Source organism: Bemisia tabaci, chromosome 6 (assembly GCF_918797505.1).
Source record: "Bemisia tabaci chromosome 6, PGI_BMITA_v3".
Lineage (NCBI taxonomy): Eukaryota > Metazoa > Arthropoda > Insecta > Hemiptera > Aleyrodidae > Bemisia > Bemisia tabaci.
Window position 1 is genome coordinate 48,666,080 of NC_092798.1, and position 17,181 is coordinate 48,683,260.

Below are 17,181 nucleotides of genomic sequence, written 5' to 3' on the forward strand. Positions count from 1 at the left end.
TGTTTCCACCTCATTCTGATGAAAAAAATTGTGACAAAGAATTATTTCATCCTCCTTTTCGCTGATTTCGATTCATTATCCCCGCTTTACAAAATGGAGACTAAACAAATAGACGGATAATAAGGCAATTAATGGTCCAAAACCGCCAACGAACAATTTTAGGTAATTTTGGCAACACTGCAATGTGTTGGGCTGCTTATTTTTCACATCGATTCATGGAACTCAGTGTGAATTTTATTATCTTCACTTAATTTGTCCAGGAATTACTCTGCAGACGGGTAAAAAAGGAGACGTACAGCAAAAACCGCAAAAAAACCCCCGCAATGTTCGCTCATTTTTCAAAGTTCGGCGCCCGCCAGCGCGCTTAATTTTGCCCGTAGGCAAAAAATGTATGAAACCTTTTTATAGGAAATTTAACGAGCTTTATTTCCGAAACAACTAATTTTGTCTTCAGATCAATTTTTAGCGAGTTACAGGCCATAATCCGCAAAAAAACGCAATTTTCGCTCATTTTTCAAAGTTTGGCGCCCGCCAGCGCGCTTAATTTTGCCCCTAGGCAAAAAATGTATAGGAACTGTTTTATAGGAAATTTAACGAGCTTTATTTCCGAAACAACTAATTTTGTCTTCAGATCAATTTTTAGCGAGTTACAGGCCATAATCCGCAAAAAAACGCAATTTTCGCTCATTTTTCAAAGTTTGGCGCCCGCCAGCGCGCTTAATTTTGCCCCTAGGCAAAAAATGTATAGGAACTGTTTTATAGGAAATTTAACGAGCTTTATTTCTGAAAAAAACTAATTTTGTCGTCGGATCAATTTTTGGCGAGTTACAGGCCATAATCCGCAAAAAATGCCGATTTTAGGCCATTTTTGCCAAATTTGGCAACTTTCCGGTCCGAATAAAATGGCGCAAAGTTGAAATTCGGATTCAACGTCAAAAACTACATAGGAATCGATGAAAACATTGCTACCCGGGATTTTTGCAGGCTCTTTTCCTTGTTTGCCTGGACTATGGAGTGATCCGACCAATTCATAACTAGACAACGCACGGTCAAGGGACGAAACCTTTTCAAAACGCCTTCAATTTTCATGATACCGCCCGACCATCGCTCGAGGTGAAATAGTTGTATCCTTGCGCCTGCAAAGAGTTTCACGTTTTCCTAGCCTTTCTCGCATTATGACTGACCTTTGCTCGGATTAACCAATAGGATCGCTTAATTCTCTCATTGTATTCTATGATAATCACTATGCCTATCAATTTCAATGATCTGTCCACAGCGGGCTGATTATTTAAATTGATAGACAAAGAAGAGATAGGGAATATGGGGCGTTTCCTATTGGTTGAAATTAGTGGTTACTATAGACTAAAAAAACCTGTGGGCTGATCATTGGAATCGATAGACAAAGCTATAGACAAGGAAGACAAAAAGGATATGGAGAGATCTTATCGGTGGGGGCGGGTGGTTGCAATGGACAAAGGAGATAGGTAATAGACCAGATGACGGCAATGCACGAGAGACCCTTCAGTTTGTCCATCATTTTCTTCCTTATTAGTCTATAGCAACCACCCATTTCAACCAATAAGAACGCTCCATATTCCCTATGTCTTCTTCGTAGTAGAAATTGCAGCAGCAAGCACTACCATAATGCGGGAGAGGCTGAAGGAAAACGTGAAATTCTTTGCAGGCGCAAGGATACAACTATTTCACCTCGAGCGATGGTCGGGCGATATCATGAAAATTGAAGGCGTTTTGAAAAGGTTTCGTTCCTTGACCGTGCGTTGTCCAGATATAATTGGTCGGATCACTCCATTTTCCCTTTGTCTTCTTTGTCTATTACTTTGTTTATCAATTTAAGTGATGAGCCTGCTGTAGACGGATTATTGAAATTGATAGAGAAAGTGAAAGACATAAAATACAATGAGAGAATGAAGTGACCCTATTGGTTGAAACGGGTGGTTGTTGCAGACCAAGGGCGAGAATGAGTGACTAACTATCACTTTCAGTCTATAACTTACCTCCTTCGTCCATTGCGACCCATTTCCACCGAAAGGATTGCTCAATTTTCCTTTCATCTTCTTTCTCCATAGATTTGTCTATCAATTTCGACAAACAGTCTACTGTGGCAAAGCATCGGCATTGCTAGACAGAGCGATAGACAATGCACTGGTCAAAATTTTTGGAGTTAAATTCTGTGCCGGAGTGAAGAATTAAATTGTTCAAGTCAATAATTGTGCAACTTTGGAATGGAGTTACGTTTCTTCGTCCGGGAGACGACGAACTGTTTAGAGTTTTCGCGAGGTAAAATTAATCGACTATATCAAACGAATAAAAGTATATTTCGTTTTTTGCCGGCTCCAAAGTTGTTAACAGTGGCGTGGCGCGCTTCGATATATATAGATTGATCTACCATTTTAACCTATGGAAAAGGATCGATAAACAGTGTGTTCGCAACGAAAACCTGAATACTCGATTCTTTACCATAGCTTCAAATGGGGGAGATATCGATAATCGATCATTCGCGCCTCGCCACTGGTTGTGAAATGGACCGCGTTAAACAGAGAGGAACCAAGCAACATCAGCTATTGCCAAATTTAAGAGGGGAATTTGATTTTTTAAGAGGACGTTTGTGCGGATTCCTTTGAAAATATAAAGGAATTTGCTTTGTATTATGGAGAAAATTCATAGAAATTTGCACAAAAATCCGCACAGCCGTTTTCATGTAAAAAATGAAATTGTTCGATTAAATTAGGCAATAGCTGATGTGGCTTGGTTCCTTTCTGTTTAACGCGGTCCAAACAGTGCTAACGGCCTGCGGACACCATTTCAGATAGAACAAGGAAACGCTCCGAGGAGCCCGCCGACCGAACTGACTAAGAAATTTGTCAAAGTCATGAAGCAATCGTTAGTTAGTATATAAAAAGTTAATCAGATTACACGAAACTTAATTGATGTATTTCCTGATGGGCGCAGCGCCGGCGGGGAGGGGGAGGAGGGGGACGAAGGGGGGGTGAAGGGGGGGCGAGGGCTCACGCTAGGCGACCATTACGGCGGAGGGTTCGCGTGCCTCCCGGCTCGCTTCATTATAAAATTAAATTCGCCCTGAATAAACATTACCGGGCGAGTGAGGAATGAAAATTGTTATTTTATGTTTTAATAATTCACCTAATTACTGTTATTGCGATCGCCGGCGCTAGTGGGATAATGTCCGATTAAAGACTGTGCGAAATCGCCGAGATATCATTTGCGGGCCACGCTATGGCACCCCCGACGGCCCCGACGCAGCTGTAAATAAGCGCCCGTTTTCCTAGGTCCTCGGCACGACATTCCTTCGTTTGCGCGCGGGGAGGTTTTTAGCTACCCTCTGCGTTCTTCTCTGCCAAACTCTTCGTAGTCTATCAATCGTATTTATCATATTATACATGCTTATATCATGCAAAACAAGGAAACAGTGGAAACAAGGCTGAAATACATAAAAATACACGGGACGTTTCGGTGTTCCACGTCACCATTATCAACCGCTATAAAAGTACAAAAATAAAAAATAAATTAAAATCAAAAGAGAGGGGCTGTTATCATTGCAGTCTTTTATCACTCTATGTAACGCCGTGCTGGTCTCTTTTGATTTTAATTTATTTTTTATTTTTGTATACTTTTTTTAGCGGTTGATAATGGTGTCGTGAGACACCGAAACGTCCCTTGTATTTGTATGTATATTTTAGCCTTGTTTCCACCGTTCCCTTGTTTTGGATTTACTAGTTCCGTTTTGGGCTGCTTGTGTACCTTTGTCTTTGTTCTATCCCAATAGTACTGTAGTACTCCCAGTACTGTACTGGAGAAGGTAGTACTCTGGAATTTCGTTGTCTCTCGGACGAGAGAACTTAACTCCATTTCAAAGTTGCAAAATTCACTAAAATATTTCATTTTTGTAGAAAAATTTTGTGTACAAAATTTTCCTGATTTTTGCATGAAATCAGAGAAAAAATCAATGAAATTTACTGCGGAAATTGCGGTTCAGTGAAATTTGCAGTTAAAATGCCCAAAATTCTCTCAGTAAAAATTAAATTTGCGATTGAAAATTCGGCATCATTGAAATGTAGTCATTTTCCTTGTCAGAGAAACGACGATTTGGTAATTATTCATTACGAAATCGACTCAAACTGCATATTAGATGCTTTAAAATTTAGGCAATTTTCGGGAGGAACCTCTCGGACCCCCTTGCGCCCCTACACCCGTTCGAAGTTTCTGAATCCGCCTATGTTCAGCAAATCCTAAAAAACGAAAATTTTAACGGATTTTTTCTTCTTTTTTTCTGTGCAGGGGACAACAGTTGCAATTCGACGGACCCCTTAAAACCCTCCCATATGCCCCCCTTCCCCCGTTCGAAGTGTCTGGATCCGCCTATATTCAGTAAATCCTAAAAAACGATTATTTTAACGGATTTTTCCTTCTTTTTTTCTGTGCAGGGGACAACAGTTTCAATTCGACGGACCCCCTTAAACCCACCCAAATGCCCCCCTTCCCCCGTTCGAAGTGTCTGGATCCGCCTATATTCAGTAAATCCTAAAAATGACAATTTTAACGGAATTTTTCTCTTTTTTTCTGTGCAGGGGACAACAGTTGCAATTCGACGGACGGTCCTGGATCCCTAGCGGTGGCCTCGGATCTCCGATGTCGGTCTCGCTCCCGGTCGGGGGACTACAGTCACAGCGAGGAGGAGTGCGGGGGCGAGGACACGGCGCTGCGGATAGGCAACCCGCACAGCGTGAGCCCCGGGCCGAACCCCGGGCACGGCGGGAACTCCGGCCCCGGGCTCTCGCCGGACAAGAAGAAGAGCCGCCGCAACCGCACCACCTTCACCACCTACCAACTCCACGAGCTGGAGCAGGCCTTCGAGCAGTCCCACTACCCGGACGTCCACAGCCGGGAGGAGTTAGCCTTAAAAGTCAACCTCCCCGAAGTCAGGGTCCAGGTGAGAGCACTTCTCCAGTCATTCTAACACTGAAATAAAAAAACTCCCGCCGTGGAGACATACTGTCCGCGTTCCGGGCGTAGCACCTGGAGCAATCGAAGCTACGGCTCTAGCACCCGGAGCAATCGAAGCTACGGCTCCAGCACCCGGAAGTTCCGGCCTCTGAGCCCGGAACGGACGGTATGTCTATACGGTCAAATCTCCTCTGACAAAATGTCTATTTTTGAAGAGTCTTATAGCACAATCTATGAAAAAGCCGTAAAATATTCACACATTTCCCTGAAAATTCATTTTTTATTGGAGGAAATACGACAACGTTTGAAGACACGTACGGCTTTCTTCCTCAGCTTGGCAGAATAGACGTTCAAGCACTTTTAAATCCGACTGTGACGGAAGATCCGCACTATATTGCTTCTTGCATTTTTTTCCATCGGAGAATGACGTCAGACGATCTTCTTTCGCGATCAAAAATTGTGTGAACTTGTGTGGACTCTAGTCAGTATTTTGACAGAACTTGATAGTCCAATCTCGCTTTTATTGTGGTGCCTCCTTCTTCGTTGATTTTGGAACAACCAAGGAATACCTCAATTCCACAGTCCCTCCCATTCTTTGAGAGCTCGCAGAAAGCTGCATTGACTTTTTTAGATTTCGATTACAACCACGAGTGTCGTCATAGACACAGACTTATAGAGTGCCTGTAAATATGTTAGCGTTGTACCTCGTTGGAGATCTTGAGCATGCACCACTTAGAACTCCGCGGGATCATTGTGTTGGTGTTCCGAAAACAATAACAACGAGGATACTTTGATTTAACTCGATTTAGGGTTCGGCTGGATGTCAGGGGGTGATTTAATGCCGTTTCATCGACGTAGGTAGCGATTGAGGGAAGCGATATTTATGTGCCTTTGTCATGAAATATCCCTGTAACATAACTGTATAATGAGGCCGTGTCAAGTATCCGAGTATCCGGATCAGAGGCTAGGCACCGTCAGGCTTGCAACGTTGCCACCGATCCCAGAAATCCCTGACTCCTCCTTTACTCATATGTGACGTCATCTGTGCGGACTAAGTGCCGTATTCGTGGTCGTTCCTTAAATAGCTCATTTCTTTGGAAGGTTCCATATGGTTTAAATTTTTTGAAAAAATTGAGATCACTGGAAAAAAAACACATTGCGGATCTAGAAGAGTTGAGACTCTTGAAAACATTGACAAGAAAAAACACTCTTGATTCAATCGGATTTTTGCTTGAATCAAAACGAACCCCGCTTAAATTAAGATGCTTGGTTCTTGATTTAAGCTAGATTCTGATTGAATCAAGAGTACTTTTTCTTGTCGATGTTTTTAAGAGTCTGGACTCTAGATCCAATGCGTTTTTTTTTTCCAGTGATACTAATGATTTTAGCCATAACAGGTCTGAAATATATTCTGTAAAAAATTCAATCCCACATTCAAATTTTCAAGCATTAAAAAGTGAGTTTGAACGCTCTCTCCGCGCCGTAAAGCTTCCATGTAATTATGAAACTCTAAACACGTAAATCTCGATACAGCAAAAACTTACGTGCCTTGCCCTCCAAGCCCCTCAATATTTGTCAACCTTGAGGGAAATTCAGCAGTATAACATTAGAAATGGATCTTATAAAGGGATTTCAATGATTAGTTATTGCAAAAAGTACAAAATCTGCAAGCAAAAGTTCTATGATTTTGACAACATTTAATGTGCCTACCTTAAAGTTTACAAAACTTGCAAATTGATTTCCTTCGTATCTTGCTTTTTTTATTTATTATTTAATATTTTGTTAGTTTTTTCAGTTTTTTTAATATATTTAATAGTTTTTTTTAATGTTACCTTCTCTCCTGATCCCCTGGTTTCCTATTTTTCTCTTAGACGACGGCTAGGAAAATTTCCCATCTTCAGGTCCTTCTTCATCACTCGTATGCTAGGTTTCTTGGAGTGGAATTCAAGTACACTCCCCAGCAGCATGGGAGTGATCAAGAAGGACCCGAAGATGAGAAATTGCCTCGAAATGGCCATCGTCTGAAAGCTAAATAGAAAACTAAGAGATCAGCAGGAGAAAAGGTAAAATTTTCAAAAAAAATATTTCATTTTTTGGGGTGATATTTCGTTTCAATCTCTGTCAAGGACCCATTTCCAATGTTTTACTATTGAAGTTTCCTCGAGGTTTGGAAAAATCGTCCTTTTTATGATTTTCCGTCAAGCATCTCCTTGAATGAAGGTGGAGCATTTTTTTTTAAAACTTAAAACTGCAGATCACCGGAATTCTGGTCTCGGGATTGATATTTTTTGAATATTTCTCTTCTTAATCGAGCATTAACATATTCGTAAAAACACTCCAAGATCATTGGAATCGATATTTGATACATGAATATTTGTCAATGGTGAGGTACGAATGATCGATTATCGATAATTCTCTAATTGAGGCTGTAGAAAAGAATCGATTATTAGGGTGTTCGTTGCGAACATCCCGTGTATTGGTCCTTGCCATAGGTTTAAATGGTAGATAATTCGATATATCACAAAACACGCCACGCCACACGATCGAGTAATGAATTCATATCTGGACAACGCATGGTCAAGAGACGAAACCTTTTCAAAACGCCTTCAATTTTCAAGATACCGCCCGACCATCGCTCGAGGTAAAATAGTTGTATCCTTGCGCCTACAAACAATTTCACGTTTCCCTGTAGCCTTCCTCGCATTGTGGGAGTGCTTGCTGCTGCAATTTCTACTACAGCCGTTTAAGAAAAACAGAACCTTGTTTAGGAGTTAATTTCAGGAGGCTGATTGTTGAAATTGATGGACAAAGCTGTAGGCAAAGGAGACAAAAATGATATGGGGGATCCTATTGATGAAAGCGGGTGGTTTCAATGGACAAAGGAGGTTAGCATTAGACTAACCAACGGGAACCCACGAGAGGCCTTTAATTTATAAAAACCGTCCCACAGTGGATGGAGTCAATCAGAAAGGTCGGACATGAAATTTTTGACGAAAACTGCAAATTTTGCTATTTATTCTGTCACAGTTTAAATTTCAAGGGGTACTTCTACAGGAAAATTTTACGAGGAAATCAATGGAGCCGCTTTCAGACCTGCAAATTTTTGCATAAACGGAGTCATAAGTGTTCAAAGTTTCCAAATTTTGTCCGACCTCTCCTATTGACTCGATCCGCTTTGCGCCACAGATATAATAATATGTCCGTCAGTGGAGTAGAAATAAACCCAGCTCGGCGCTAGTTGCGGCAACGGATCCTCCTACAAGGACAACCCTTTCCAACCCCCCGGCCACCCCGTCCGCCAACATCCCCCAACTCCTCTTCTCGAGCCCCAATAAATTCGAGTGTACGTAATGTCATAAATAAATCCACTCGATTCGCATAAAGTGATAAATTATCGGAGCCTCCCGACCGAAACCTCAGCGAGCGAATACTCCTCCGTGATAAGAAAAAAACGTCATATGAACATTTGGATGGTGCCAAATTTCCATCAATAAAATGCATATTTTTGTGTAAGAATTATAATTTTCTGTTTTACTTTTTTTCGAAATTCAATGGAGTCATGGCCGACCTACAGCAGTGGCGAGGCGTGAATAATCGATTATCGATATTTCCCCATTGTAAGTTATGGTGAAAGATCGATTATTAAGGTGTTCGTTGCCGACGCCCTGTCCATCGAGCATTTTCCATAGATTTAAATGCCAGATCAATTAATAAATCGCAAAGCACGCCACGCCACTGATGTAGAGAGAATTAAAGAGCCGCGTACAATGTTCACTGAAAAAAAGCTAATCTTAAATTTGCGGCCAAATAATATTTTTTCTTAAATCAAGAATTTAGATGCTTAATATATACTACTACTTTACATTTACTACTTTTTTCCTTAAACCAAGCATCAACCGAAATTCTGAAAACTTTTGCCTCCCTTAATTTAAAATCTGAATTTTTGCACATGCACCCACCTTTCATATTCTTTGTCAGGCATTAGTAGCCTATGTTGCTGAATGTTTCTAAATAAATTAATTAGCTAACTAACTATTTTTCCTGTATCAAGAAAAATTTAGCTTGAATCAAGATAAAAACTCTCGGCGGAAAATTCAAGAATCATCATGCTTGAGCCAAGCACAGTTTTTTCAGTGTCCGCGATATTCCTGAAAAATAAACATTTTTCTGAGAAATTTGCCAAAATAATTGATTAACTAACTATTTTTCCTGAATCAAGAAAAATTTAGCTTAAATCAAGATAAAAACGTCTCGGCGGAAAATTCAAGAATCATCATGCTTGAGCCAAGCACAGTTTTTTCAGTGTCCGCGATATTCCTGAAAAATAAACATTTTTCTGAGAAATTTGCCAACGTTTAAATGCCAAACGTCGTTCTTCCCGCGGACGGCAACGGTGCTGACGTTGCGCACATGACGTTGGCTCTTGTGCCGTTCCTCATACCGTTGATAAACATGCAACTCATCTAACGCTCCTTTGCACGACGCCCGACTGTTTTAATCTGCCTCGCCCGGGAGAAACCACTTATCCTTATTCGACACCCATTGTGAGTTACGCGGTTCTTGCCGAGCGTGGCAGTAATCTGTTCCCTTTTTTCCCCGGGGGCTATTGATTCCTCTTTCGGAGTCGTTACTCTGATGGCTATCAGCTTTTAGACAGGTATCGAACTATCGAACGATGGAAACTGTGGCTTCCGCTTAAACTTCGTTTGGCTGCAAATTTTGATTGAGCTTTCCTTACTTCCCCGTCGAAGCTTCTCTTCAAACTTTCAGATATGCGAAGTGGTCCTGTAAGTGTCGCAGGCAAATTGTCAGATCAGGCATTTTATCAAATTCCTACGCAAATACTGCCGTGTTAAGGAAGAACGCCGTATAAGCATTCAGAGTTTGCCATATTTCCTTCCATAAAAAACGTATTCGCTGGGAAAATTCTGAATATTTTTCCTCAATTTTTCAGACAATTTCGTTCACGATTTAATCTAAAATATCTGAAAATTTCAAAGCAAAATATGCATAACGTCCTACAAAAACCCATGTTGGGTTCGGGAAAATTTGGCGGCTCTCGAATGTTCATACGGCGTTCTCCCTTAGCACGGCAGAATAGTCAAATATTCTGACTTAAATTAAAATTCTGATTCTTTCGTCAATTTTAGACAAAACGAGTCATTAATTTCTCTTGTAAAAAAGAAATATTTGTAAAATTTGGCATCGTATAATCGTATTTTAAACGGTTAATAGCTCGTGAACGAACATTAAGGTGGAAATTTACAGAATGATATAAAGCACAGAATTTTTAAAACCTTAAGATTTAAATGTATGAAATGCATTTGGAGACGAAGCAACAAGGGAGTTGGTAGATTTGATTAGTTATTTTTTTAAAAAAAATATTTAAAACTGGTGATCCTCCGGTTATAAATTTACATAGTTTCATGAACTGTCAAAATTTGACTATCTGACTAGGCATTTGATAAAAGCCCGATTTTACTAGTTGCCTGCGATAATAGCAAACTGCATGATTGAGTGGAATAGATGTATTATAAACTTTACCTAGAGGGAAAATACAAGTTGTGTTTTAACAAAATGGACTCATGTAAAGCAAGGAAAACTATATTATCCATTTTAACGTGCTAAGGACAAATATCGTATAAACTTCAAAGATTGCTAAATTTTCTTTGATAAAATTAAGACTCTCTGAGAAACTTTTTTTCTGATTTTTCAGGCAATTTCATTCACAATTTTATGTATAATATCTGAAAATTTCAAAGAAAAATATACATAACTCTCCTCCAAACATTTTTACCAAAGGGAACGTAACAGCATTTGAATGTACTTACGCCGTTTTACATGCGTCTGCAATATTGAAAGTGCTATAGCGCGAAGCGTGAACTTGTAATGCTCTGCTCTATGCTGTCAATGAGTTGTCGCCTAAACTCGCTAGAAAAGTTAAAAATCGAGGCCTGATTATATCATTCCTACCTTGAGCTGTGTTGCCTTTATAACCTTTGAGACGCCATTAACACAAACGGAACCAACACAACATGTAGATAGAGCAAGGAGAAGGACGCGTGTCGTCAACGGCGCAGAGATACAACTATTCGTCCTTGATGGATGTCCGTGTTGCGTCTCCTTAATTGAAGGCGCGATGGCGCGAGGCGTTAACTCGCAATGCACTGCTCTATGCTCCCATTGAGGTGACGCTCAGATTCTGGAGAAAAGTTATAAAACGAGGGCTGTATGCGTCTCTCCAATCTTCGGCTGTGTTGAAGTTCAATTTTTTTCTTCTTTTTAAAATTATAAGTAAGATTCTTTTTACTCTATTTAATCGTTGCTTTTTAACGTTTCATTGCTTGCCCGGCCTTTAAAATCCAATAATTTTTTTTTCGGCTCATAAATCATCCAAATGATGTCAAGTTCTTAAATAGGGTCTGTCTTAAAATTATTTTTTAAAAAGCTTAAGGCTGACGGTAGGTAATTATCTCTGGATACACGGGCTGTCATCATATTTTCAAACCATGACTCAAATTTTCTACTACCGCGAAGTGGCTGTCTAAAAGCGCAAACCGCTTGTCGGAAGGCTGGGCCACGTAACTGCCAGCAGCCCGATTGTTGAAATTTATGTCGGCACGACAAGAATCGAAAATCGATATATTACACGGCGCAGATAGGGCTGTGTCTTGTCTTATCGTGCCGACATAGCCAGTCGCCAGTTTCAACAATCCGGCTGCTGGAAAGGACTCTATTTGTATTTAGTTTTCTTTTTTGGCGCTGCCACAAAAATTCTTGTCCTCAAAACAGTGGAGGGAGGGAAGGAGAAGACGCAAACTCAAAACATCCCTCTTATTCCTCCCTCTACGCTCCCTTCTCTCGGCGACTCCTTCCCGCCATTTGGGCGCAGAAGAATAGGCGTTAACTGGGGCTAGTTAGCACCGGAGTGGGGAATTTCCAGCGCGACAAAACTTAACTCCTGGCTCCAGTCGCGGCCACGAAGAAAAGGTCGTTATACGATCAAAAGTCCTTGGTAAAATTGAATTACCCCCTCCGAGCCCCGCCCTGAGAGGGGGCGCTGGGAAAAGTCGAAATCGTTGTATAGCGGCGACTCAAGTTGGCATAAAGACGTAACCCCCCCCCCCCTCCCGCTCCCATCAGCTCCTTCCTCAACTAGTGGACCGGTGGGAAGATAGGGTGGGAAGTATGAGACCCCTTATTTTTCCGACCTCGAGGAGACAGTGTTGCTAAGTACGACTGAAATTCAATGAATGGTAGGATCTTATCTTTGAACGAAGCTTTAAAACGTGGATCCATACTACCGTGTTAAGGAAAAGCGCCCTAAAAACTTGTTTTTTTTTGTTTTTTTTTGCAAAATTTCCTCTCGATAAGATATTTATTTTTCGTAAAAGTTAGGAATATTTTCGTTGAAATTTTTAGGGTGTGGTAATATAATTTAAAATGAAAGTGTCTGGGGAAAATGTGCGCACATTGCGTTGTGTAGAAGATTTGGGGTTCTTCCGCAAAAATCTGGCAATGTCTGGATGTTCAGAGGGCAGTTCTCTTTAGCACGGCTGTATATGTATTATGTGATGACCGTCCGTGGTAAAAGAAATGTTAATTCCGAAAAACTTAACATTGAAATAATAGCACCACTGTCTAGAGATTTGGTTTTTTCCCCGATAATTTTGGAAGAAAAATGTTTGAAAAATATAAGATGGATAAAAGTCACCAAATTTAGCCTAAATCATTTTAAGTTGCCTCAAATCTTCTCATATTTTATTTTTTACAAAAATATTGAGCAGATTGCTCTTTGAAAATGTGTGAATAACGTTCCTCGTAAGTTAGCGGCACTTCATAAAGAGTTTCATGCCATCACATTGGTTCATATTTCTTGCAAAGAAATGACTTGGGATATAAATATGCTGTTTCTAATTAAAGTCCAAATATCGATGACTAAAGTCCGAAACCATAGATCTCTGTTGCGGCATCGGTGTCTCAAAACGCCAGTGCCTATTTTATTTTTTCGAGTAGAAACAACTTGAGCTTTATAGCTTGGAATTTACACAGAATATTCTGCTAACATTGAAGTAAACTCAAGGAAGTTTCCAAAAAATTACGTCGACTTGTTTTCTGCAGAAATAATAGAGTACGGCAGGAAGTCTGCAATGTCGCAAACAGAGATAAGTGGTTTCGCACTTTAACCATCCACATTAACTTCTTTCCGTTTCATCGTGTAACTCGACCTTCGCACAGAAAATCGTGTCTTTGATAGCAATGATTGGATACAATCATTCGTGCTCAGCGGATATAGGTGTGGTATATTCAATGAATTGAAGGCGAACGGGCTTTTCTTGGCGCTTGCAACAAGACTTGTTTGTGAGTTTGACGATTTGATGTTGCGTCTCGATATTATGACCAATTATGCAAAAGAAGACTTCAATGTCTTCAAAATTGAATACGAATTCGAAATGGCACGGCCGTTTAAACAAGTGTAAGGCGAAAATTTTGTTGCAAAAACAACCGATTATATCAACTCAAACTCGGTAGGTCGATTTGGGTCCTTAATTTTTCTACCGTTAGAAGGTAATCGGATTGAGTTAAGAAAAACAGTCACATCCACATTGTGGTGTTTAAAAAACTCATTTCCTAATTTATTTTCTTCTGAAGGAAACCAACCAACATTTTCGCTTAAACTTTTGTGGAAAACCTCCCACTGAGAGGAAGAAAAATGGCAACAATTTTTGAGTGAGAATGTTGACTGGCTTTTTTCTAAAAAAAAAAATAAAACAGTTTATGAGATTTTGGAACACCCTAATATAGATGTGACTGTTTTGCTCAACTTTATCCAACTATATGTATCTTCAGGGAAACCCAATGTCCTCAAATTTTCAATATAAAACTGGGGCTTTCTCTTAACAGAAAGTAACGAAAGGCACGAAGTGTCGGTCGGAGCTGGGTTCTAGGTAGAACAAAAAAAGTTACTTAAAATTAAAATTAAATAAAAAGACTACTTCCGTGTTACAACCTGTCAACATTTAGCGCGGACGACTTCCACATTATTTGCCGTCGTGGAGCAAGGAGAAGATTCGAGATGACTGAGGTAAAAGGGGTCACTTGTGTTGCCCTCCTTAAACGCTTCAAAATAGCTTGTTAATGTCAATTCAGCTTGAAATTCGATTTGCGCATCAATGCTCTTGGTTTCTCCCGCTTTCTCGAGAGAGTCGAAAAGAATTTGGCTCAAGCGTTTACTGCCGGTGAGTGGAGGCTTGTTGTCGCATCACGACTCAAGAGTGTGCCCTCGAGGTATTGCCACACCCTATTCAATCACTGCGCTCGTCAATTTTCATTTTTCTGGAAGTCAATGAACTTCAAATTGCCTTGAAAGCTTTTACTGCTGAAGAAATATTTTTTGGACGTAAAGCTGTGGTTGTAATTGTTTTAATTTTATGAAATCCTATCTGATTATTCATCGATGTTGGACACTTAGTTTAACCGTTCCTCGGCAGTCTTATACCATTTTAGGGGCTTGGAGGGCAAGGCGCGTAAGTGCAGTTTTTGAAAAACTTAAGAAATTAATGATTTCAAGTAAAACTAGTCTTAATACAAATTCTGTGAAAAATTCGCGTCCAAATTCACATTTTTAAGCATCAAAACAATCAAGTCAGTTTGACTTTGAACTTTCTTTCCGCCATAAGGATCCATATAATTCCGGAACTTCCGACTTGTATTTCTCGAAATAGCAAAAACTGCACTTATACGCCTTGTCTTCCAAGTCCCTCACTTGAAATCGGTCGATCTTCTTTTTATACAGTTAGTTATTTTCATTTCCAAAAGTGTGGAGCTAAAGGCTCTGACTCACACATGGACGGAACCGAAACTGCAGTATGCGATTGACACAAGCAATGCGAGTTAGTGGCGAGGCGTGAATAATCGATTATCGATATTTCCCCATTTAAGGCTGTGGCAAAGAATCGATTATTAAGGCGTTCGCTGCAAACATCCTGTTAATCGAGCCTTTTCCATAGGTTTTAATGGCAGATCAATCGATAAATCGCAAAGCACGCCACGCCTTTGAATGCAAGTGACGTAAGGGCGGTAAACCGTGACTGCGAATCCGAGAGCAGCGATTGACTTGAAAACGAGGAAATTGATAACGAGCGCGACTCAGCATCCATTTCGAGGAACCAATCCCCGTCCCCCGTCCCCCTCCCTTCGTCCCTGCTCCCCTCAATTTCTGCGGATATGATCCGACGGGAGGAATCAGAAATTGATTAAACGGTGCAACAAAGACACACCGAACCCCGCTCTCCATCCACAGGTGATTCGCTCCAAGATTGCCAGATTTTATGATTAAAGCGGATTTATTACATCGATGAAACGAGGGAAATCTGCTGAATTTTCAGCACGATTCGGCAACGTCGATTCAGTCCGGGAACAGATGAAAACGAGGACCCCCCCGCCCCCCTCCCGCATTTCACCCGGCTCTCCGGTTGGCTAACGCGCCGGGACCAAATTGAAAATCATGTTTACAGGGTAAGGAGAAATTAATATAAATTATACGGAAAGCGGGCTGAATAGACTGAATTTAGGTTATAATAATTGGGAATAAACCTCGTTTGCCGGGCGGGGCCGAGGGGGGCGCGGGGGGTCTAACTAATATGGAACCGGCGTCGGCGGAGGGGGCGGGCCGGCGAGGGTAATAGGTGACGCAGGATGATTACCTCTTCATAATAAACCCTTAATTAAAACTTTGATTAATAACGGCTAAATTAAGTGTTAAATTCATTATGCGCCCGCTTCTCGCTCGGCGGTGTCTCGATGTATCGACCGGGGGATCGGAATTCGATATATTAGCCGCGCTTGATAGGGGGGTTCCTCGATCCTTGTCACCGCGATCTTCGGGGGTAGGTTAGACGACGCAGGGGGGTGAACCCGCCATTTTGAGCGCAATGCTCAGCCTCCCGCCCACCCCCCTCACGCCGTCGCTGTACATGGCCGCTCCATTTGGATGTTGTTTATCAACATGAACCCTTCGCGTCGTAATTAAATTATTTTTTGCGTGGGAACGAGATATTCTGACGCCGAGTCGGTACCCCGAGTTACGAGCCCCCTCCCCCGCGTCCTCCCCCTCCTATTGCGACCCCTCTCCATAAGCCCCCCGGGTTTAATTGAAATGATTCGATACTTTTCGATCCGTGGCCTTTGCCGACACGTCGCACAGTGGATCGAGTCAATGGAGAGTTCGTATGCAAATTTTTTATTGCTTCATCTGAAAGTCCTTAAAGAGCTGATTTCACAGTATTTTTTATAATTTTTTTCTGATATGGGCAAAAGTATGAAAATAGATTTAAAAGTGAGAAAATGCACCGCCTAGTGACGTCATCTGGCGGAATTTCCCATTTAAACAGACGTATCTCAGCAGATTAGATAATTTTGTCATATCATCTCCAATATTTGTTCAATTCATGAGCAAGGGTATCCTCGTCTTCAGTTCACTCAGTAGCTCCCACTTAAACAGGAAATTCATCAAATTTCAGACACCTGCAAATTCTCCTTTACAGAGGTCGGACATGAAATTTTTTTACAAAAGTGCGAATTTTGATATTAATTTTGTCACGTTTTAAAGTTCGAAGGGTGTTTGTAGAAGGAAATTTTACGAGAAAATCAATGTGACCACTTTTGGAACCTCAAAGTTTTGTATAAAAGGAGTTAGAAGCGTTTAAGGTTTCCAAATTTTGTCCGACCTCTCCCACTGACCCGATCCATTGTGCGTCGATAAAAGTTATCGTCGCTCCTCTGACGTAGGGGCGTGCCACAGTTTTCGTATGAGTCCTCGAAAACGTGGATCTAAATGTAAAATAGGGCTCACGTGGAATTTGAGATACGTCTCAGGACCGAAAATATCAGCGGCTGAGCGTAAAACTTGTGGAGTTTTTTATTTTTTGCAGTATTGACGAATCGTTTTGGATTAATATAGTGACTTGCGATTTGCGGAATAGAAACTTACGTCAAAGTTTTGAGAACTCGGTTTTGGCTTCAGCGCGCAGAGATGTTTATGGCGGATCATGGTATGGTAAACAGATATTGCACAGTCATATTTATAAAGAAAATTGATATCACTCTTAAAAATTTTGAAAAAATGTTGAGTGAAATTCTGTGCCGGAATCTATGTAGCACTTAAAAACCCCGAGTGATGTGAATGTGGAGCACGGA

At 40.9% G+C, this 17,181-nt stretch overlaps 1 protein-coding gene across 2 annotated transcripts in view; it reads left to right on the forward strand.

Moving 5' to 3' along the window:
* LOC109031349 (uncharacterized) overlaps positions 1-17,181 on the forward strand; it is a 68,811-nt gene that overhangs the window by 27,082 nt on the left and 24,548 nt on the right. For both annotated transcript variants that reach the window (XM_072301785.1, XM_019042806.2), the window contains exon 2: positions 4,608-4,969. In XM_072301785.1, the coding sequence (XP_072157886.1) occupies positions 4,608-4,969 (362 nt within the window). The remainder of the gene's footprint in view (positions 1-4,607; positions 4,970-17,181) is intronic.